At 42.9% G+C, this 24,066-nt stretch overlaps 1 protein-coding gene across 1 annotated transcript in view; it reads left to right on the top strand.

Annotated features, from left to right (window-relative positions):
- The window catches only part of zswim8 (zinc finger, SWIM-type containing 8), a 70,020-nt gene that overhangs the window by 23,544 nt on the left and 22,410 nt on the right, over nt 1-24,066 (top strand). The window contains exons 5-20 of the mRNA XM_076743967.1: nt 6,651-6,758; nt 6,884-6,965; nt 7,237-7,357; nt 7,872-8,073; nt 9,312-9,487; nt 9,681-11,010; nt 12,424-12,555; nt 12,835-13,014; nt 16,583-16,766; nt 17,490-17,588; nt 17,787-17,911; nt 18,563-18,884; nt 19,881-20,036; nt 20,805-21,027; nt 23,304-23,593; nt 23,748-23,971. Coding sequence (XP_076600082.1) covers nt 6,651-6,758; nt 6,884-6,965; nt 7,237-7,357; nt 7,872-8,073; nt 9,312-9,487; nt 9,681-11,010; nt 12,424-12,555; nt 12,835-13,014; nt 16,583-16,766; nt 17,490-17,588; nt 17,787-17,911; nt 18,563-18,884; nt 19,881-20,036; nt 20,805-21,027; nt 23,304-23,593; nt 23,748-23,971 — 3,954 coding nt within the window. The remainder of the gene's footprint in view (nt 1-6,650; nt 6,759-6,883; nt 6,966-7,236; nt 7,358-7,871; nt 8,074-9,311; nt 9,488-9,680; nt 11,011-12,423; nt 12,556-12,834; nt 13,015-16,582; nt 16,767-17,489; nt 17,589-17,786; nt 17,912-18,562; nt 18,885-19,880; nt 20,037-20,804; nt 21,028-23,303; nt 23,594-23,747; nt 23,972-24,066) is intronic.

Below are 24,066 nucleotides of genomic sequence, written 5' to 3'. Positions count from 1 at the left end.
AGGTAATATGGCTCAATGCTAACAGCTAACAGCTCAATGTCTCTCGTGCAGCACTGCTCCTTTACAGTGATGTGCCCTGGATTACATCATCTGTTGTTCCCAAACATGGCTATGCCCCCAACTTTCCTCTTACCGTTCTCCGTCTCTCTCCTGTCCACTCTCAGCAGTAGAGTTCGTTTAGCCAAGTCTCTGTAAAGCAAAAGAGACTACACTCACGGTACTCCCTCTCCAGTCTGGTTAGCACCATTAGCTCTTCCATTTTATTAGGGAGGGATCTCACATTCCCCATAATAAGAGATGGTGTGGATGGTTTGTACCGTCTTTTCTTGTCCCAGCACGTTGCCCCAGCTCTACATCCCCTTCGCCTTCTCCTTCTGTAGGGATCTCTGTTCTTTCCAATGGGAGTACATTCATGTTGCCCACCGCTGTTCCTGTAAACAATAGAGCTGTGGCTGAATGGATCTCCTGATGTTGTTTTAAATAGTCCGTAAAAGAGTAAAAAGCAAATCACAAGTCTCACCAGTTGTACATCCATAAGTGTGCACGATTGACCAAGACTAGTGACAGAAAAAAACACAACAAATGCACAACAAAACACTAGAACAAAGGAAGACCGTCAGAGCTGCTGTAACAAGCTGCCACTTGTTGTGATCTACAGATACAGGCACCTAGAACTACCAGCTGGTCCGTGACAGGGCATTTACAGATCTTTAGGAAATCTCCATGGGTTCCTGCTGGGCCTTTGATAGTGCTGGGCAGTGTACCGGTTCACACCAAATACTGGTGTATATTTTTGTTATAATATGAATTTTTAATACTGAACTGGCAGTCCGTGTGGGCGCAGTGTCTCCTCTCTGTCCCGATAATGTGGTGTTTACATGTTTGCCTTCGTCTGTGTGCCTGAGTGATTTTATGTTTTTGTCGCGTTTGTCTGTCCTAATGCGCACATACAGCCGTGGGACTCTTTTTGACATCGGCAACACAACAATCTGCAAGTTAAAGCCTGTTCTGCCATCCTGCTAGTTGCAGTCTACATCCCTCCCTGCTGCAACAACAGTGATAGAGACAAGGCACTGAGTGAACTGTACAGCGCCATCAGTGACCAGCAGACAGCCCATCTGAGGGACTTCTCATTGTGGCTGGAGATTTCAACCATGCAAATCTCAAAACAGTGTTTCCTCAGTTGTCCCAACACATTTGCTTTCCAACAGGGGGAAACAACACACCGGACTTGGTTTACACAACACTGAGAGGACCATACAAGGCCTTACCCCTCCCCCATCTCGGTGCTTCAGACCACATCACTGTGATGCTAATCCAACATTCAGGTCAAAGGTCAGAGTCACCAGACCGGTCCAGAAGGTACGGGTGTGGCCAGAGGGTGTCTCCTCAGAACTTCAGGATTGCTTTAACACCACAGACTGGGACATGTTTAAGCAGGCAGCCACCTACAACCACCAGATCAACATCCAGGAGACACTGTTACTGCCAACATCAGCAAATGCATCAATGATGTCACGGACACCAAGACCATCACAGTACTGGCCAACCAGAAACCATGGCTGATGGGGAAAGTCAACAGGCTACTGAGAGTCCGGAACGCTGCTTTCAGAGCGGGTGATGAGGCTGGTCTGAGATCAGCAAGAGCCAACTTGTCCCATGCCATCAGACTAGGAAAGAGGCAGTACAGCAGCAGCATAACCCTCCACTTCACTGACAGCAGAGACACAAGGAGCCTGTGGCAGGGGTTACAGACCATCACGGACTATAAACCCCGACCACAGACCTGTGACAGTGACATTGTTTAAATAACTTCTTTGGACGGTTTGAAGCTGACAACAACACCCCTGCACAGAAGACAACACCCCCTCCAGATGACCAGGTGCTGTCCCTGTCTCCAGTCAGCGTGAGGAGATCCCTCTCCAGGATCAACGTTCGCAAAGCTGCAGGTCCTGACAACATTCCTGGTCATGTGCAGAGGAGCTCACAGATGTCCTCACAGACATCTTCAACACCTCCCTGAGCCAAGCTGTTGTCCCCACCGGACTTGCTGACAGGAAGACCACATGTAGTCCGGGTCGGCAGCAACGCATCCAGCACCATCATGCTGAACACAGGGGCCCCCTAAGGATGCGTGCTTAGCCCCCTCCACTTCACCCTGCTGATCCACAACTGCACACAAACACACAACACCAACCTCTTCATCAGATTTGCGGACGACACTACTGTGGTGGGGCTCATCAATAACAATGATGAGTCAAACTACAGGGACGAGGTGAGCCAACTGGCCGCGTGGTGCAGAGACAACAATCTATCTCTCAATGTGGAGAAGACGAAAGAGATTGTTGTCGACTTCTGAAGAGCCTCCACCCAGCACCCCCCACTGACCATCAATGGTGCTGCTGTGGAGAGAGTGAGCAGCACCAAGTTCCTGGGCGCACACCTCACTGAAGACCTCTCCTGGAGCAGCAACACCTCTTCACTGGCTGTGGGAACAGGAAAGCTCAGCAGTGCCTCTACTTCCTCTGCAGACTGAAAAGAGCCAGAGCACCTGTCCCCATCATGTACAACTTCTACCGTGGAACCACCGAGAGCATCCTGACCAGCTGCATCACTGTGTGGTATGGCGGCTGCACTGTATCCTGCCAGAAGACTCTGCAGCGTATAGTGAGAGCAGCTGAGAGGATCATCGGTGCCCCCCTCCCCTCCCTCCACGACATTTACAGCACACGCCTGGCACACAAAGCACTCAGCATTGTGTGTGACTCCACCCATCTCAGCCACTGCCTCTTCAGCCTCCTGCTCTCTGGGAAGAGAATGAGGAGGCTACGGGCCAGAACCAGCAGACTGAGAGACAGCTTCATTCACCAGGCCATCAGGATGCTGAACTCTCTCCCAGCTCTCCTCCCCCTTCCTTCCCTGCCCTCTGCCCCCACAAACTCTGGACACTGACTGTGGAGGAGCAGCGGCTCTACTCTGAGCTCCTCCCGGGAGACAGAGCTCCTCACCCTATCTCTAAGGGAGTGCCCGCCACCCTGCGAAGGAAACTCATTTCAGCCGCTTGTATCCTTGTATAATATTCCGCCATACCGGTGTATTTGATTACACAATGTTCGGAACGCTGCCCAGTGTGACTCTGTTTCAGACGGGAACCTTTTCAATGTTGCGCTTCTAAACACGCATTGTGCAAGGTGTGGTGAGGGGAAACTGTAGTGCTTTGGTGTTACGTTACGGTGAAAATGGATGGGATAGACATTGAAAGTTCCAAAATCAAAGCTGCAGAACTAGTAGAATATGATGACACAGAAGAACTTTTGTCAAAAAGGAGCCGTCTGTTTTTTTGGAGGTTTTTTGGTTTAGAAAAAAGTGTTGTCGGGCTAAAGTTGTCTCTGGGGGCTGCAACACAAGCAATTTGCTCCACCACCTTAGCTGCAAGCATGTCGTGGAATATTAAGAATGCATGAAGTTAAGATCAGCACCCTCCACATCAGCAGGTAACACGGGAAAAGCAAAAGAAAAATCCAGCCAAATGTTACTTCGAGACACGTTTCCTCGAGGTATTCTCTACGTCAGAAAAAGCAAACGGTGGATTGAGATTACAAACTCACACACAACTTACAAATCACTATCCACCTAGCCAAAGACATGGTCCTGTGTAAAATGTAAATAGAATCAGAGTATGATGATTTGCAAAACATGGAAACCCCATACTTAATTGAAAATAGCACAAAGACAGCATATCAAATGTTGAAACTGAGAAATTTCCTCATTCCTCATTATATCCTCATTTAGAGTTTGATGCATTTGATTTGATACGGAATAAAGGCCCAAAGATATCATGTCCTTTTTTGACCTTGCCCCGTGACAGAGATTTCTTCAGATTCTTTAAATCTTTCAACTGCGTTATGCATTGTAGATAACGAAATCCCCAAATTCTTGCAATTTTAGGTTGAGAAAAAGCACAGTCTGTTACAGAGTGATGAACCACTCCCCATTTTACTTTTTATACCCAATCATGTTACTAACCTGTTGCCAGTTGACTGAGATGTTTCACCAGGTGTTTTAGCATTTCACAGCTGTTCCAATCGTTTGTTGTCACGATCCCAACTGCTTTTTAAAATGTTGCTGGCCTCAAATTCAGAATATTTTTTATGCAAAACGTTAATGGTTTTGTCCGCTAACCATTTCTTCACCACTTTTACTGTGCGTTTCGGGTCGTCATGCTGAAATGTCCACTGGTGCCCAAGGCCAAGTTTCTCTGCAGACTGCCTGATGTTGTTGAGAATCTTGATGTATTGCTCTTTTCATGGTGCCGTTTACTGTGATTAGGTTCCCTGGTTCCACTGGCTGAAAAACACCCCCAAGGCATTAGGTTCCCACCACCATGTTTGACAGTGGGGATGGTGTTCTTAGGGTTGAAGGCTTCTCCTTTTTTACGCCAAATGAACGATAAATCATTGTAGTCAAACAATTCAATTTTTGTTTCATCTGACCATAAAACAGAAGACCAGAAGTCTTCTTTATCCAGATGAGCATTTGCTAAGGTCAAGCGGGCTGTTGTGTGCCTTATCTGGAGAAGTGGCGTCCTCTTTGGTCTGCACCCTTGGAACCCAGCAGTGTGCAGTGTCCATTGGACTCATTTAAAAATGACGATTGCACATGAAAACAGGAAAAATTTGAGATGTGATCAGTACAACTTGCATTTGAGTTGATGTTATTGTGCACTGTTATACAGTCTGATGGCTGTGGGCAGGAATGACCTGCGGCAGCGCTCCTTCCTGCACTGGGGATGTAAAAGTCTTGTGCTGAAGGAGCTGCTCAAGGTCCTCACAGTGTGGTGCAGCAGGTGGGAGGAGTTGTCCATGATGGATGTCAGCTTGGCTACCAAGTAGTATATAGAATAGCATATAGCAATAGCAATCGCCATCACACACAAACATGTACACAAATCCTCACCTTACAAAAGCAAGCAGCTCTGGCTGCATCTACATTTTTATTTTAAAACAAACACAAACCCATATAAGAAAAAATGTGTTTTGCGATTGGAGCATCAAAATCTATTTCACTGTCACTGTTAATACAGTATAAATTAAAAAAAAAAAAAAGAATCAATGTGATCCTTGCTCAGCAATTAAATACTAGTAGCTGGAAAAAATACTACCAATAATGATATTGCTGAATTTTGGGAAGTCTGTCTCAAATGATGCATTGAACTTCAAAGTCACTAAGGTGAAATGTGAGAGTAATTTCAGGGTTTATGTTGTTAAATATATTATTATTAACTACTGACAACTAGATGGGTGACAAACATTGTTGAAGTTCCACAAACTACTGTAAGTGTGGGGAAACATACTGTCCATACTGTAGCTTAAGTAAATAAACATGATTCTGCTGTGTACCATGGGTGTCATTGGTTTATATGAGAGTGTGTTTTTGTGAAGAATGTGCCATCTCATGGTGACACTCTGCAATTGAATGAAGGGACATGATTACGGTGGAATCCAGACACACCCTAGGAGGAGGGGGGACTCCCAGTGGCTGGAAAATGGGCAGGCATCCAAAGAGCCTCCAGTTGGAGGTAGCAATTCTAAATGGCTGATACTGTATGCACACAAACTTGGCAGGAAAATGTGCTCACCTGTACATAAACTCTGACCCATGTGTAGGAACATTTTGAAGACTGGGGAAATTTGGCAACGAAGGTGTTGAAAGTGGTGAATTGAAACCAGATTGACTAATGATGCGTCTCACACATTCAATTTCACTTCATATCAAATTTTGTACATCAACTTTATCATAAACATTTAAACTAGCAATGTTATTTATACCTGCGCTTGTAGTGAGCTCTCACTATTCCATAAACACCTTTTAACTGTAAAACTAACTCAAATTGAAGTCCCCTCATTATTTCATCAATGCTGTGACACCATGACATTCCCCACATCCGGACTGCAGAGGAGAGTGTCAGACTGTGTTAACTAACTGATGAAATTATCATCATCAGTCGTAGAAATCCAAGATTATATCAAATAGCATTAAAGCATTGCAGAAAAGAGCCTCAACAGTTTTTAATAACATCTTATAATAGGTCTTATACTGTATAGTTTTTGTGTTTAAAATTGCTGCAGTTAAGAGTGAGGGTGGGATATGAGGCTGATCCATGTGGGCACTTTTCCATGTGGACTGTGACTTATAAAGGGAACATTGCATGCAGGTTTGTGTATGCACAGTTTTATAAGTCTGATTATTTTTTGGCACGCGCCATTTTTGGCTTTTGTAGACACGTACATGTTTAGTGTCTGTTTTAAAGACCCCTCGACTTGTCACTGGGTTAAGTACACCCTGCTGTGGGACGTTGCAGGTGTCCATCTCACTAGAAAGCATGTATGATGGGTGACATAAAATTGAAATTTGTACCAAAATGATGTAAAGGAGATACAAAAAGGTGGCTCGAACTGAGCCACACAGCCCATCAGCAGTCTTTCACCAGAATGACTCCCCACCTTAAGTTCTGTGACTGCTACATATTTTACTGAGGTTAATAACTGAGGTTATTTGGTGTTGGCACCCGTTGCAGCGTGTGTGCGTGGACATGTGTAACTCATGTTGTGTGTGTCTGTCTGTCTTTGTGTGTCTGTGTGTGCATGCAGGCATCTGCAGTGTGTCTGAGGGCTCCCGTCTCTGAGTCTTTGTCCAGGCTACAGAGAGACCAGCTCCAAAAGTTTGCCCAGTATCTCATTAGTGAGCTTCCTCAGCAGGTAACATCCTAAACCATTTGATCATAGACCAAACTATTAAACAAAATGTATATTTCTATGATGCAAATGGTATATGCTGTATATGACAAAGCAAGTTTGGTGTTCATTCAGTTTTGTGTCTCCAGATCCTACCGACAGCTCAGCGGCTGCTGGATGAGCTGTTGTCCTCTCAGTCTACTGCCATAAACACCGTGTGTGGAGCTCCAGGTACAGTAGCAGTAACATAACAGCGAGAGACCAACCAGGGGAGAAATTTTGACCATTCATTTAACTTTTTTTCTGAAAATAAGAAAATGGATAAGTTTCAGCTTACATTATTGCTTTTTTCTGCAGCCAGGTGGCAGTAATGTCATGCTATAGTATCAGAGGAGGAAATAGCAGATGCTCCTAAGGTGTCCCTGTTGTGGATGTAAAGAAAGAGTGTGTGTGTGTGTGTGTGTGTGTGTGTGTGTGTGTGTGTGTGTGTGTGTGTGTGTAGACCCCACAGCAGGCCCTTCAGCATCTGATCAGAGTACCTGGTACTTGGATGAGTCGACTCTCAGTGACAACATCAAAAAGACTCTGCACAAGTTCTGTGGCCCTTCACCTGTTGTCTTCAGGTACACACTACTTGTCTCACAAAATGTTCCTTAACACATTTCTTAAAGGCCTTATCACAAATATTCTAATCTTCAGGGTCATACAAAAACACATCTCTAACCCCTTTCACACATACCCTTCAAATACACTTGCACTTTATTCTGTAAATTTTGTGTCAAATTTATATGTCAACTATTTCTTTGAGAACAACACAAGTCCAGAAAAAAGTTGCACTTGCAATCTGTTAATAAGACCATGGAACATATCCATAACATATTTAGTCAGAATTGAATCCAGTCACATTGGGGGAAGGCTAAAGGAATACTTGTCATCCTAATAATAACAACTAGCATTTTCTGTATGTCCAAAGCACAATATAGATAGTACCTCTGTGTTATAGAGCTCCAGTGTTGTCCAGAAACTCTGATTTATTGTTAATATATTTCAACTTTACTTTTACTTCTTACTCCCTGCTTCTTTTTCATTGATGAACCTCAGTGTCGCTAAAATCGGTGCTGTGTGTGTTATCTGCAGTGATGTAAACTCCATGTACTTGTCATCCACTGAGCCGCCAGCTGCTGCTGAATGGGCATGTCTGCTACGACCTCTGAGGGGTCGAGAGCCAGAAGGCATCTGGAACCTTTTGTCCATTGTCAGGGAGATGTTCAAGAGACGAGACAGCAATGCTGCCCCATTGCTTGAGATCCTCACTGAGCAGTGCCTCACTTATGAACAGGTACATCCCCAATAATACGAAGTTCCAGCTGCTGAAAGTAAACCACTGCAAAGATTAAAAACTACTGACATGAACATGTTGGTGTTCATGTGAGAGTTGACAATAGTGGGAAAATTAAAAAAATGTTCCATACAACAATTCATATATTTTGAATTGTAATTCAGTTCGATTCAATATTATTTGTATAGAGCCAAATCACACCAGAAGTTGTCTCAGGACACTTTCCATATAGAGCAGGTACAGACCATACTCCTTATCAGCAAAGACCTAACTCATGAGCAAGCATTTGGCGACAGTGGCGAGGAAAAAATGAGGTAATGCTTAGAAATCTGAGGGCTGTCAGAAGATATTGCAAATGCTCACACAACCAAAACTAAAGATGTCCCTATCACTTTATTGTCCCATAACCTGATTTGAGTTCCTTTAATATTGTGTACCAGCCAACACCACATACTCTCCTCATTTACCCCTCTGTCTACTGCACGCACTCATTATATATTCACACACACTCATTTTGTATGCTTTGATTCCACCAATTGCATTATAAGTATACAGGGTGGGTCTGGATCTGGACTGAATTGTAAATCTGCATTGACTAGACAATGTGCCACTTATTAAAGGTGCAAACTTTCCAAAATAAACTAAAACTAACTAAAAATATCAACAGAATGTGAATGAATAATAGTTTTGACATTACATCAGAGACACCTATGTGTTGTGAAGTCAGCATGCTAACCAGTTAGCCCGGCCCTCCTGTCTCGTAATACCACTTTGGATTTTAAGAGGTGATAATATGATAGTACAGCCCCCGAAGTTTCAGCTGGTAGATGTACACCAGCAGCGAGTTTGCTACATTTCACAAGCTCTCTTCGATTTTTTTTGTGTCAAAATTAAACAAAGTAAATTCACAATATGTAAAGAATGGAAATATTCATACACTTGTTTTCCTTATTAAACAAGAAAGACATGATGATATGCCATATGTTGTGATACAGTAATATGCTTCCCTGTATTTGTTTGGAGTGGTCTTTGACAGGTGGCCAATTCTAATTCACTATTAAGTACATGTTATATTATGATGGGCTGAGGATGCATGTTGTTTTTGTTACATTATGGACAACTTTATGACTTTTATTTACTGTATGTCTGCATGTTGCAAATGTTATGTTCGATATGTTGTTCTTTATTTAAAAAAAGTTTGACACATTACTTACTGAGTTGTCTGTGTGTGTGTTCAGATCATCAGCTGGTGGTATAGTGTTCGAACCTCAGCATCCCACAGCAGCGCCAGTGGCCACACCGGGCGCAGCAACGGCCAGTCCGAGGTGGCAGCTCATGCCTGTGCCAGCATGTGTGATGAGATGGTGGTACTATGGAGATTGGCAGTGCTAGACCCCACTATGAGCCCCTGCAGGTCAGCCCAGTAGCACCAAGCTCCACACTGTTTATGGATTTCTTAAAGTGCCACATAATTTGGTCATGAAATATGATAAATCCCATGGGAAAGTTATATAGCACATTTTCACTTAAAAGATTGCATTAGACAACATATTTAAGATGGGAGTAAATATTAAGTTGCCAAATTAATTATGTATGCTGTCTTCCAGGCGTCTTGAACTGGCAGGCCAGCTGAAGCAGTGGCACCTGAAAGTTATAGAGATAGTGAAGCGGGGACAACACCGCAAGTCCCTAGACAAACTGTTCCAGGGCTTCAAGCCTGCTGTGGAGTCCTGCTATTTCAACTGGGAGGTGGCCTACCCACTGGACGGCATCACCTACTGTAGCGTTGATAAGAAGAGCGCCACATTCTGCTGGTCCAGGGCAGTACAGCTCCAAAGAGGAGTCAAAGCAGCTGCAGGAGGGGGTGGAGAGCCTTCTGAACCAGGGGGAGGGGCGAGAGTTGAAGCTGGAGCAGGGGGAGACTATAAAGGAAGAGGAAGTGGTCATTCGTCCCAACAGGAAGTGGCAGTGCGACCCAAGGAGACCATGCTGACCAAGAGGAAGGGTCTGTCAGTGAGTGGAGGGGGAGGGATGCTGGTCCGTTTGGGAGGAAGTGTTTCTCTGTCCCTGGAGGATGGAGGAGGCAAGTGCATGTACAAAGGGCCAGCCTCTTCCTCTGGGGGGAAGCTGAAACTGACACAGGGGGGTGGGAAGGGTGCATCTGTAGGAGGACCTGGAGGAAGTGGAGGGTTAGGAGGTGGAAAGCATGCCAGTGCCAAGAGAAGAACCAGCAGTGAGGACAGCTCCCTGGAACCAGACCTGGCTGAGCTCAGCCTGGATGATGGCTGCAGTCTGGCCCTGGGGGCTGAGGCCAGCAACACTTTTGAGTTTCTCCCCCCACCGCCAGAGATGCTGCCCTCTCCGAGCCCACTGCTTCGAGACTCACGCAAGTACAGCAGCAGCAGTGGGGGGAGCAAGATATTTGAAACAAAGCGTGTCAACCATGCCTCAGCTGCACTTCCTGTTGCAGAGCCTGCTCCATCTTGCTTCCCTTCCAAAGAAACAGTTGTGGTTGTTATGGACATGCCTAGCACTGCAGAGAAGGAAGCAGTACTGAAGGTGGAACCTGTCCAGAACAGAGATGAAGATGTAGACTCAGCTGGTAATAACCAGCCTTCCACCTCCACCGCTATGGCAAGATCAGGTACCACTGAAATGTCTACCAAGCCAATGCAAGGCTGTAGAGTAGCAGCATCTGCTGGAGCAGCAGTAGCAGGGAGCAGGGCAGCAGCTGCAGGTGGACTAGCTAACCCAGGAGCAGAGGCAGCAGGTGGAGCAGCAGGAGGCGAGGCTGTGGGTGAGGATGACTATCAGGCATACTACCTGAGTGTTGCTTCAGAGGAGGGAGGAGACAGACAGCAGGGTGACAACCACCAGGACGAGGAGCCAGACATCTTTGCAGGCATGAAACCACTGGAGCAGGAGGGGCGTATGGAGGTAAGGAAGGAAGACAAATTGTTTATCATTGAATTGTCATGCCATTGAACATAAAATGTCTGTTGTTATAACACACCTTCAAACAATTTTGTCAAAATTTGAATTACCAAAATCCATAAAATTTAATTTATCTTCTGCTGTGACAGTGCCACCTATATTGGTGTTCTCCAGTTGGCAGTTTGGTACATACTGACAATGTTGGCACTGTAATTTGATTGGTGCAGTACCTGTGTGGGTGAGCAGTAAAAATAGGCAGACATGAGCTGTCATGGAGCCATTACTTAATAATTCTGCACAAATCACAGAGCAATGTACAGGTGAGGTCACAGCTTTGAGTTTTGACAGTCTAGTTACATGCCATCACCATATGTGGACTTGCTTTCCTTTAGTTTTGTTAGTGTCCAGCTGCCTCTTCAGCATAGCTTGTGAATGAAATGTTATTTTATGTGATGGGAATGATTACAAACTACAAGATAAAAAGTTATAATCTTGAAGATTTTTATTTAAATAGTTGTCTGTTGAGTCACTATCTATCACCATGGCTCACTGATGATTGCGATATTTATATATTTTCAGTATTACGATCTCTGTAGTGACATTCCTCCAAAAAATGCTGTATTAAGTTACTGCTAATGCAAACCCAACATTCACATTAAAGGCATTTAAACTGGCCAAACGCAAGTTGACCTTTACTATGAAGTAGTCAGTGGAAATGCAATGTGTGTGTCTGAGTTTGATACCGACCGCTATCACTGATCAAAAATGCAGGTACAAAAGCAGACAAGAGTAAATTTTGGCATTTTTTGATAGCAGGTCAGTATGAAACATTGTTGGGAGTAATGGAACAAGGAGCAACCACAGTGAGCTGTTAGATGAAGAACTGCAGGAGATAGGCTGCACACCATCTTCTCTGTGATGTAACTAACTCCTTAAACTGTGCCTTGTTTTTTATAGACTCATGCATGCAGCAGAAAATCAGATGACAGTTGATCACAGAATGATGGAAAAATACCAATTATTGCCTGACCTGAAAAGACAACAGTTTGTTTTGCTGCCACAAAAATTATGGAATCTGCCATATTAAACCACACTGGTTCAGGTGTTGCCATATCAACCAGGACTGAAATCTTTGAGAGTGCCACTTTAAGATCGGGGTTGTAAAAGATGCATGAATTTTCCACTAGTGAAGAGAATGTGTGATTATTAAATCAAACTGATGAAAATGTCTTGACTACTGGAGAATGAACTCCTTTGCTCATTGTAGTTCTACTGGCATAGTGTCTTTCATTTTCACTTGTGTTGACATCTAATTGGACCTAATGCCACTGGACAAAAATACTTTAAGGCTCAGCAGCATGTGAAAACCCAAGTACTCTTCTTCCTGATCTGAATAGTGTTTGTATGCATGCGCAGGTGCTGTTTGCGTGTGCCGAGGCCCTCTATGCACATGGCTACAGTAATGAGGCGTGCCGACTGGCTGTGGAGCTGGCCAGAGACCTGTTAGCTAACCCTCCTGACCTGAAAGTGGAGCAACCACAGACTAAGGTAGATACAGTCACAAGTCCCAGCACCCTGAAACACGTTCTCCTATGTTCAGTCAGCATCTTGAGCTATTGTCAAGCATTGAGCCTTCCTTTATGAAGGAAAACCATAATTTTTTTTTGAATAGCTGTTTGATATTTGCATTGTTACTCTACCAAATTGTTACTGTGCCAATTTGTAAATGAGCAACAAATATAACTTCTCACAAATAATAAGAAATTCAAAGCAGTACAGTTTTGTTTCATGTTCTAACATTATTATTTCCCTGATTGTTGGATTTAGGGTAAGAAGAGCAAGGTGTCAACCAGCCGTCAGACGCAGGTAGCCACTAACACACTGTCAAAAGCCGCCTTCCTCCTCACTGTCCTCAGTGAACGATTGGAGCTACACAACCTGGCCTTCAGCACTGGCATGTTCTCCCTTGAACTCCAGAGACCACCGGCATCTACCAAAGCTCTGGAGGTCTCTCAAACTCACATAAATACACACACATGCTTTGTATACACAGGTACTTGAAAAATCCTTGAGGAAGTCAATCGCATTAAATGGTTGTAGAGTTAAATTTATTGTGTCTGTTAACAGATCATCATGTTGTAAACCACTGTGGTTTTAATGTATTCTTTATCACATGATATGCAGTTAATGCAAAAGTGCAAATGAAGGAAAATTAAATCATGTGTATGCCAAGCATTGTAAAAGGTTGTACCATATGGCGCCATCCATAGCATCATATTATCCAAGATGGCACAGTGGATAGCAGACTTGGTACTGCACTCTCTAGTACTTGCTTTGTTTTTGTTTATTTGTCTCATTTTGTGCTGTCCCACTCCAATACAATACAGTCAGAAAGAACTGTTAAACACTGGTAAATCTACTGGTCAGATCTTTTCTCCTCTTTCTATCAAGCTGCAAAGTTTTTCTGAACTTCTTGTTGGAGGAGCAGCAGCTCTGTATGGGATTTGCATAAGACGCAGAAGGGGGAAGCAAGCCGGAGCGTTCATTAAGATGAGACAGCAGAGATTTTGTACAGTACTTGTGTCTTTACATCTGGTCAGTGTCCGCTCTCTGACAAATATGATAGACAAACTCCTGCTCCTAAACAGAACAAACAGACTTTTGCAGATCTTTTGCCTTGTGCTTCATGGACACCTGGCTCAGTGAGCACACATCAGACACAGCATTACATCTGCCGGCTTTCACCTTGTCCAAGCAGACCACGTAAAGGAACTTTCATGGAAAGCCAGGGGAGGTGACATCTATTTCTACATTAAAGAAGGTTGGTGTATAGATGTCACAGTGTTGAAGATATCACGCAGCCCTCACCTGGAGACCATATTCATGAACTGTAAACCCTTTTGTTCACCGCGGGAGTTCTTATTGTTTTTTCTGGTGGGTGTTCACATTCCACCTCAGGCCTGCGTTAGTGAGGATGCACAACACGTGGCTGACCAGATTACTAACATGGAGCAGAAACATCCAGACTCTGTGCTCATTGTTCTTGGGGACTTCAGCAGAGCAAATCTCAGCCACGAATTGCAAAAATACAGACAGCAGAAACACTCCATAATAAATCTGGTGCCAAGAAAATCTTCCATCTCAGGCTTAAGTAACTTCAGATCCTGTCTCGCCCTGACTTCTGTGGTCATGAAATCTTTTGAGAGACTGGTGTTGACTCAGCGGAGAGACATCACAGGCCCCCTGCTGGACCCCCTGCAATTTGCCTACCAAGCAAATAGATCAGTGGAGAACGCAGTCAACATGGGAATGAATTACATCCTGCAGCAACTTCACCACCCAGGGACATATGCAAGGATCCTGTTTGTGGACTACAGCTCAGTGTTCAACACCATCATCCAAGAAATCCTCCACTCAAAACTCACCTTAGCTCACTGTGCCAGCCTTCATCTGTCAGTGGGTCACAAACTTCCTCACAGATGTCCAGCACCCATACCATCAGCACTGGAGCCCCCCAGGGATGTGTGCTCTCCCCCTGCTCTTCTCTCTCTACACCAATGACTGGTGACAGGAGACCCATCTGCTAAACTCTCAAAGTTTGCAGACGGCACGGTCGTCAGCCTCATCCGAGACAGTGACAAGTCTGCAGACAGACAGGAGGTTGAAGAGCTGATCCTCTGGTGCAGTCAGAACAGCCTGGAGCTGAACATGCTCAAAACTGTGGAGATGACAGTGGACTTTAGGAGAAGCTCCACTGCCCCCTATCACCATCCTCAACAGCACTGTGGAAACCCTCAGATTTCTGGGATCCACTATCTCCTAAGGACCTAAGGTGGTCTTCAAACATAGCCTCAATCGTCAAAAAGGCACAACAGAATATGTACTTCTGGCATGAGCTCAGGAAGTTCAACCTGCCTCAAAAGCTGCTGATCCAGTTCTACACAGGAATAATCCAGTTTGTTATATGGACATCCATCATCGTCTGGTTCGGGACTGCCACCAAACAGAACAAGAACAGACTACAATGGATTAGAAGGACTGCTGAGAAAAATTACTGATGGTTCGCCGTCCATTCAGGAATGAAACATCTCCAGACTGAGGAAACAGGCAGGAAGCATCACGACAGACACCTCTTGGATCTTGGACGCAACCTGTTCCAACTTCCCTTTCTGGTAGGCGCTGCAGATCACTGACTGGCAAAACATCCAGGCACAAAAACAGCGTCTTTCAACAACCGGTCACTATGATGAAAAGTTAGCTAGTATTACAATGTAATTCTTACAACAAATCATCCACTGACTGGCCATTTATCATCCAATAATGCACAGTTTTTCTATGTGCTTTCTTCACTCACTGTCACTGTCAACGTAAATACCTGCGTATTGTTAATTTAATTGTGCATATTGTTTATTGCCTCATCATTCTTTGTATATATCATTTATTATTTATTTATTATTTTTTGCACTACTTAATCTATTGTTTAGTCTCTTTTTTTGTCTTTTGTCTTCCTTGATCTTTATGTCTTTTTTTCCTATGCAAGTACATTGAGTGCAATGTATAAACTGGGGTCAGATTACTTGTATGGACACTCACACACTTGGCCAAGAAAGCCAATTCTGATTCCTATTCTGATTATGATCCATTTGCATCATTAGCGTTGAAGACAGAATCTGCTGGGTACTATACGGTGATTGGCCATTTGTGGAGAGTTTTCCCAAACAATGCAATTATGTGGTTTCAGGTTGTGCTTAATGAGCAATGTTGGCTAATTTATTTTCATTTTATGTAGGGATACCACTAACAGTCATTTTGATTATGGATTAATGTACCAATTATTTCTTCAATTAATCGAATGGTGATGTGCCCAAATGTCTTGTTTTGTCCAACAAGCAGTGCAAAACCCAAAGATATTCAGCTTACACTGACATAGAAACTGAGTAAAGCAACAAATCCTCACAGATGAGAGGTTCGAACTACAGAATGAAATGGTCAGTCATCAAAATAGTTACTGATTATTTTTCTATTGATTGACTAACCAATTCAACCCTAATTTCATGCCATTTTTTAAAATCTAAAATAAACAATTTGAGGCCATTCCTATTGTTTTGGATTGTAGTGTTTGTATTAATGTACTGCCTGATTAATTAGTCCTGCAGTTTATAGAGTAAGATGCACAACCTGACCCATAGTGATAGGGATTGAGAACACATGGAACGCAGAAATAAATACACACTTTTATACATGCTGGTGAGGTGTTCCAAAGATTTCAAGTTTATACAATGAGATCACCTGGGGTATCACATTCAACATTCAAAAAAAATTCAGGGGGTGTTTTTATTTTCATTTCAGCTATGGTCTGCCCACATCAAATTAATTTTCCCTACCCTTAAATAAAAAATTGTAGTGTGCCAAATGCTTTACATGTAGATAAAGAGTTGTCATTTTGTGATGGGCTTCCCGTATAAACTCCAAGAATGTCTAATGTAAATTGTGTATCCATACTATGAGTATACATGCTTATACAACATGGAGACATAAATGTGTGTCATACTGACTGCATGTGTGTGTTGACCAGGTGAAACTGGCTTACCAGGAGTCGGAGGTGGTGGCTCTGTTGAAGAAGATTCCTCTGGGCCTGGTGGAGATGTCGACCATCAGAGAGAGAGCCGAGCAGCTCAGAGATGGAAACTTCTGTGATTACAGACCTGTGCTGCCTCTCATGTTGGCTAGCTTTATCTTTGATGTACTCTGTACCCCAGGTAAGCACCAATTATTGTTTGATTGTTGGACATTTTAAGTATAAGATTTAAAATGTTGAACTCAGTTTACTTGGGTGTGTGTTTTTTGTTTTGTTTTTTTGCGGTGAAGACTGTCTTTTATCCAATTAGCCATTTGTTTTTCTCTATATAGGTGTTTGGTCATATAATTCACATGCAGGGTTTTTCCACAGTTGTTTCTTGTCAGCTCAAGCTCAAAAACTAGTTCAGATAACCTACAAAGAGAAATCAGTTCTCTTAAAGTTTTATCATTTTTATTTGTTTGTCTTTGAATAAAGACTATTTTTCATGGCATTTTTGCCAGTTTTTGCCAGTTTAGATGCAGACAGGAAATTTAGGGTCAGAGATGGGTCTGAAAGGCAACAAAGGTCCGTTGTCAATATCAAACCATAGACATTGTGGTTATAACTGGTGTCTGAATCACTAGGCCAGTGGATGTCCCCAACAAGTTTTATAACCTAATGCAAATGAAGTTTGACAAGATTATCTTTTGATACAACAATTTAAGATTTACTTATCCTAATGAAAGAATTATGATTTTGTTAAATTGTTGAAGTGTAATGCTGCACTCTTTGGAATATACTGCTTGCCTGATTTGCTCACAGTGACTTACACTATTATTTTTTAAGGCCTAAATTAAGACATTTCAAATAGGAACTTCAAGAGTTAACATCCCTTTCACTTTTCTCCATATTGTTTGTGCAGTTGTGTCCCCAACGGGTTCCCGTCCACCAAGCCGCAACCGTAATAATGAGATGCCTGGTGATGAGGAGCTGGGCTTCGAGGCTGCTGTTGCTGCACTCGGTAAATTTGTTCTTGTCCTCTTCCTTCATTTCTGTCTGGATTACGTTCAGTCACCTTGTCCATTCCGTTTCTCAATATCTCCTTTTCTCTCCTCACCACTTATCTCACTTCTCCCTGACTTTGTGTATACTGTCCACTGTACCTTATCTTCACTTGCTGTAATTCCTTCTCTTGTCTCCATCCTCTGTGTGTCTGTAGGTATGAAGACAACAGTAAGTGAAGCGGAGCATCCTCTGCTATGTGAAGGCACTAGACGGGTGAAAGGTGACCTGGCTCTGGCTCTCATGATTACCTATAAGGATGATCAGAGCAAACTCAAAAAGGTAGCCATCAATCACTGCTGTGACCATTTTGTCAATTTGATAAGAAAAAAGCAAACATTTCAAATATGACTGGTATGCCTGATAGAGAGAGAGAGCTATGAGATGTATTCTTCCAGTAAGCCAGGCAAAGCAAAACAGTGCCCACATTTTCTTCTTGCTGTAGCAGAGGTGCCCACTGGCTTTAGAAATAGGATGAGACAAAGACTGTGCCTGGGGAGCAGTGCACACTTTACAATGTTTACAAACTGTTCTCTATACTTTTACTTTATTTTTGGCACACTATTTACCCTAGAGACAACAGTTTGTGAGCTCATCACCAGATTTTCTCTCTTTTCTCTTTATCCGGCATGCACAGTGCATTGTGTGTAAGATTCAAACCCTCTGAGTTCCTGGGCAAGCCTACACAGTAGCAATCAGAAACAGTGGAAAATGCTATATAGAGAGCTTTTTACAGAACACAAATACACTGAATGGCTAATGCTAGGAAAAAAATGAATATGGAAACAAAACAAAACAAATATGAATGCTAAGTTACACTAATTAGCATTTGGATCGATTGACTACTCTATGTTAAAATGAATTTTTCTCTCTCTCTCTCTCTCTCTCTCTCTCTCTCTCACACACACTTCCTCTCACTCCTCCAATCTTTAGATACTAGATAAGTTATTGGATAGAGAGAGTCAGACCCACAAGCCCCAGACCCTGAGCTCCTTCTACTCGAGCAAGCCAGCAGCTGGCAGCCAGCGCAGCCCATCCAAACATACTGCCACCAGCCACAGTGGAGTGAGTGGGGCCACAGGGGGTGTCTCCAAACACACACCCTCATCCTCATCTGCCACCACTATGGCGGCCTCTTCTTCCAGTTCTTCCTCTGCTGTAGCACTGGCTGGTGAAGAGGTGGCTCATCAGGCTGAACTGAACCCAGTGCAGAACAGTTCAGCGGGGGAGAATACAACTGAGACCAGAGAGCACGGTGAGAACACCCACCACTTCTCTGGGTGGCATGTGAAACGTGAATAAAAACAGAATGCAGTAAGTTGCAAATGAGCTGTGTTTACTAACAGCAGTTGTCCGAAGAATTCATGCAGTAATGCCCTTTACAAAATCGTGCATTTCATGAGGTGGTGAACCTTGCCCCATCCTTGCTTGTGAACGGCTTAGCCTTCTGAGGCCTTTTCTCCGTTCCTTTTTCAAGCCCCTTTCGCACACAATCATGATACTGTTACCTGTTTACCCATGGAATGTTCCAAACAAGTGTTTTTATTGTTTGTTTTCTTCCACAACTTGCACAGTCCCTTGTTATTCAGAATAATCATATATTTACACAAATCAATGAAGTTGATGAGGTAAAACATCACATATATTGTCTTTATACCATTTTTAATTGAGTATGTATCAAAAAGGATGAGCAAATGATCACATTCTGTTTATATTTTATGCAGCGACACAACTTTTTCTTGGAATCAGGGTTATATTTGTGCTGTAGCTTATAATTAGACTTGTTCTGTTTTCACCATAGAGTAATAGGTGTCTTTACATATTTTGTCTTGGTTGAAAACATACAGGTAGTTAACTCTATTTGTATATTACATATATTCAGCACCTTCATTACATAAAAAGACACAAAAAGAAGGGAATAGTAGTAGTAGTAGTAATATAACTCGGAGCCAGTCCATGAAGTGCTTTGAAAACATTTGTAAAGTCAAATGGAAAATTGTCAGGTAACAAATGAAGAGAATTTCCAGAACAGGGCTGGCATTATCATTTCTCTTCGAATTTGTTAGTATCACTTGATGGCCAAAATTGCTGTATTCCAGTAGCAGTCGGTGAGAAATTCAGATTTTTGATTTGATTTACATTTCTGAAACCTAGACCTAGATCCTGTGCTACCTTACATTAGGTTATCACTTTATGGTAACGCAGTATTGTTTGATAGACATAGATGTCTGATTATTTTCTTTCCTTGCAGTATCAGATGGACCTCCTTCATCAAGCGAACAGCCGAATGAAACGGCTCCATTTAAGCTGGAGGCTACAGTGCCCAGTCGACTGGCTCTGGGGGCGCGTTGTGGATACAGCCAACGCTGCTGGGGCTCACCTGTCCGGCAGAAGAAGAAACACACTGGTAAACACTTAAAGGCTATGTTTTTTACACGGAAGATAGATTCAACACTGTCGCTACTCTGTGTGTGTGTGTGTGTGTGTGTGTGTGTGTGTGTGTGTGTGTGTGTGTGAAGAAATATACACACACACATGCATACATATAGAATACAGTTTATATCAGATGTACAACCCCAATTCCAGAAGAGTTGAGATGTTGTGCAAAACATAAATGAAAGCAGAATGTAATTTGCAAACGGACTGTGTTTACCAACAACACTTTTAAGAAATGTTCCCCAGCCATGTTACTACATATCCTTTATATAGTCATGTGTTTCACAAAGCAGTGAACCTTGCCCCATCCTTGCTTGCGAACAACTACGCCTTTCGAGGATAGCCCATATCCAATCATGATACTATCATCTGTTATCAATTAACCACCTATGGAGTGTTTCAAAAAGTTGTTTTTTAGTATTCCACAACCTCCCCAGTCTTTTGTTGCCCTTGTCCCAACTTGTTAAAATATGTTGCTGGCATCAAATTCAGAATGAGCATATCAATAAGATTGATGAGGTAAAATATTAAATATACTGTCTTGTCACTCTACTGTTTTCAGTTGAGTGTATGTCAAAAAGCATTAGGAAATTATTGCATTCTGTTTAAAGCACATTTTACACAGTGGCCCAACTTTTGTGGAATTTGGGTTGTACAATGTATTTAAACAGCTTCAAATCCAAAATTAGCCAACACACATAATAGTGATGTGAATGTGATGTGTATGTTGTTTGGACAGGCATGGCGAGTATTGACAGCAGTGCTCCGGAGACAACCTCAGACAGTTCCCCAACTCTCAGCCGACGGCCACTCCGGGGTGGTTGGGCAGCAACATCTTGGGGACGGGGCCAGGACAGTGACAGCATCAGCAGTTCATCATCTGATTCGCTGGGCTCCTCATCTTCTAGCGGCTCTCGCAGAGCAGGGGGTGGGGCCAGGGCCAAGAGCACAGACACCAGCAGGTGAACACACACTTCTCCCTTATCAGCTCTCTAAGACAAGTAAAAGCAAACTAGCTGGGTTAATAGTAAATTAAATTAAAAGAGATGAGCTAAAAACAAATGTTGCTTGTTAACCAGTGTAATTGTGACTGATTCTTCATCAGTTTGAATCTGCTGAGTCTCAGGCAGTGAACTCCCTGTAGGATATTTAACTATATAGGAAGGAATCTCTGTAAATGAGTCTGTGTCGACATAGGTATGTATGTTTGTCCCTCAGTTTTCCTGACAACCATCCCTTCAGTCAACTTCACACTTGATTATATTACTGAGGACCCAAGGAAGTGCAGTGTCGAGTGTGATGGAGTTTGGATGAGCGGTTGTCAAAAGCATTTTGAACGGCACTGCACTGGTTTTGTAAAGGAGGCTGAAGCTGGGTTCATGCTTGACACATGGGGTCAAGTGGAGGTTGCAGTGAAAAGAAGGCTTGTGGTGGAAATATATTTCCTAGATGTGTGTTACTGAAAAAAAATTGTTGTACTACTTGGCCATTTCAATTTCCTTAACATTGTCCTCACTCTCAACAATCTCCTCCACCATCAGAAATGTGAAAGAGAAAACACAAACAGCACAAGCTGACCAGTCACAGCTCTATCTGTAGTTGCTATAGCCCCAATGTGTAGTTACATTATAGCTCAAAAGTTAGGAATTGCCTGCCACAAAAGCTTGATTTGGTACAGTCAGATGACTGAGGGGACTGCTGTGTGTTTGTAGTGGCCTTTTATGCTTTTGGATTGTATAAAGTCCTCTTTACAAGTAGATGTTATTTTGTATAAAAGGTTTGCTCAACAGTAATGTTTTGTACTTGGAGAACAAAACGCTGGACAATGATTGAATAAGACTATCAATTGAAAGGGCAGAAAGAGACAAAGATACTTCTGAGCAGCAGTTAAATCAAAAATACAAGAACCATAAATCATTTAAGACTCATTTAAAAGAATTTGGAAGATGAGCATAAAATTCTGCACAGATTTAGGTTCCTGTTTCCAAATCAAATGGACAGTCATGCCTAGGTGTGTTGTTTTAGCAAAGCATTTCTTCAAGCTTCAAAATAGAAATAGAAGGTTAGTCTAGGTTTAGCACTATTGGAATTGGATCACAGAGTATCAGCTGAACATAATACGGACTGACAAATCACCATTTAAACCTATTCAATCTAACCACTGAGTAGAGGGCCCAAAGAAAACCGGTTCCCATAATATTTAGAGACCAATTGCACCATTGTGGTTCATTAATGATCTAGGGTCATTTATGCTTTTCGGGACTGGAAAACAAATTCAAAAGAGTAAACATATATAGAGAAAAAAGATGGTGATAACAGTATTCTGCCCTGTAAAGCAACACTGTGGGAACATTGACCATGTGGTGGAAGTTTTATAATTTAATTTTTCTTCTTTTAGGGCCCAAACAATTTCAAATGTAAGTGATACATTGAATTGAATTATACTGTTTCTTTTTTATCTCTGTTGAAATAGCCATTTTTTAAGGAAAGAAAAGAACATGAATGTAACACATAATTCCAAACATTTGAATGGTAATGCATATTTAAGGAGGTTCACATTATCCACCTGTGGCGTTCACTGTTTGAAGGCCAACTTGAAACTGCCAAATGTATCTGTGATGTAACTGTTCAGAAGGCTACTTCAAAACAGTCAATTAGCTACATGTCCAGAACTCTTAAAATACAGTCATCAGATATCAAACACAGATCACATCAGTTCACAATGACAAAGAATTGGAGCCACACACATTAGAGTATTGTGATGTGGTGAGATACAAGGAGGGGTGAACAGCCCAATGACCTTGTTTTGTGACATAATTGCCATATGATGGAAATTATTATACTAAATTGACTGTCTGCTGCTCATACTTTTGGTAAATTGTTGCATGTGATGTCCAGTTATTTACCTAGCATTTAAAGGGAAAGGAAATGATGAAAATACTGCTTGTCTTACAGATAGAGACAGATAGCATAGCAAACAAGAGGGCAGCAGAAAATACAAACGTAAAGAGGCCTACAATAATCATGAGGCCTCAGGAAATGGTACAGTTTAACAATAAAAATATACTTCGGAGATTGGGTAAAGGTAAGTTCTAGAACCAGACGGGCCTGGAAAGATCAGCCCGTTCTGTTGAGCAGGTTTTCTTGAAAACAAATCCGATTTACAATAGCTCTGTTTGCGTCTTCATTTTAACATAGATGAATTCTAATTGAATGTTGTATATTTCCATGTGTTCAGGTACAAAGGGCGACGTCCTGAGTGCCATGCGCCCCATGTGCCCAACCAGCCATCAGAGGCAGCAGCCCATTTTTACTTTGAACTGGCGAAGACCGTGCTGATCAAAGCTGGAGGAAACTCCTCCACCTCTATTTTTACCCAGCCCTCAGCCAGCGGTGGCCACCAAGGGCCCCACAGAAACCTGCACCTGTGTGCCTTTGAGATTGGCCTATATGCTCTTGGCCTCCACAACTTTGTGTCACCCAACTGGCTGTCCAGGACCTACTCCTCCCATGTGTCCTGGATCACTGGTGAGGGGGAGTATGTGCCAGAGTGAAAGAGTTAAACAAAAACATAAAGATGCAGATTTTCAAATCCAGTGTTTTCTTTCTTTGCTTTCCTTCCTCCATCCACTCACACACTTCCCTTCATGCCCACATACTATATCTTCTCTCCTTCTCTCAGGCCAGGCCATGGAGATCGGCAGCGCTGCCCTCAACATTTTGGTTGAGTGTTGGGACGGTCACCTCACCCCTCCAGAGGTGGCATCCTTGGCCGACCGAGCGTCACGGGCCAGGGACCCCAACATGGTTAGAGCGGCAGCAGAGCTAGCCCTGAGCTGCCTGCCTCATGCTCACGCCCTCAATCCTAATGAAATCCAGAGAGCCCTGGTGCAGTGCAAAGAGCAGGTAATGTGGAAGAGGGTTTACAGTTCATGATAATTGGTCAACATGTTGCTGAGCAGGTCAGGTACTTCTGAATTTGTTTCTCACACTTTCACACT

This window comes from Chaetodon auriga, chromosome 11 (genome assembly GCF_051107435.1).
Source record: "Chaetodon auriga isolate fChaAug3 chromosome 11, fChaAug3.hap1, whole genome shotgun sequence".
Lineage (NCBI taxonomy): Eukaryota > Metazoa > Chordata > Actinopteri > Chaetodontiformes > Chaetodontidae > Chaetodon > Chaetodon auriga.
Note: the sequence above shows the minus strand (reverse complement) of the source record. Positions and strands in the feature narration are given on the sequence as shown.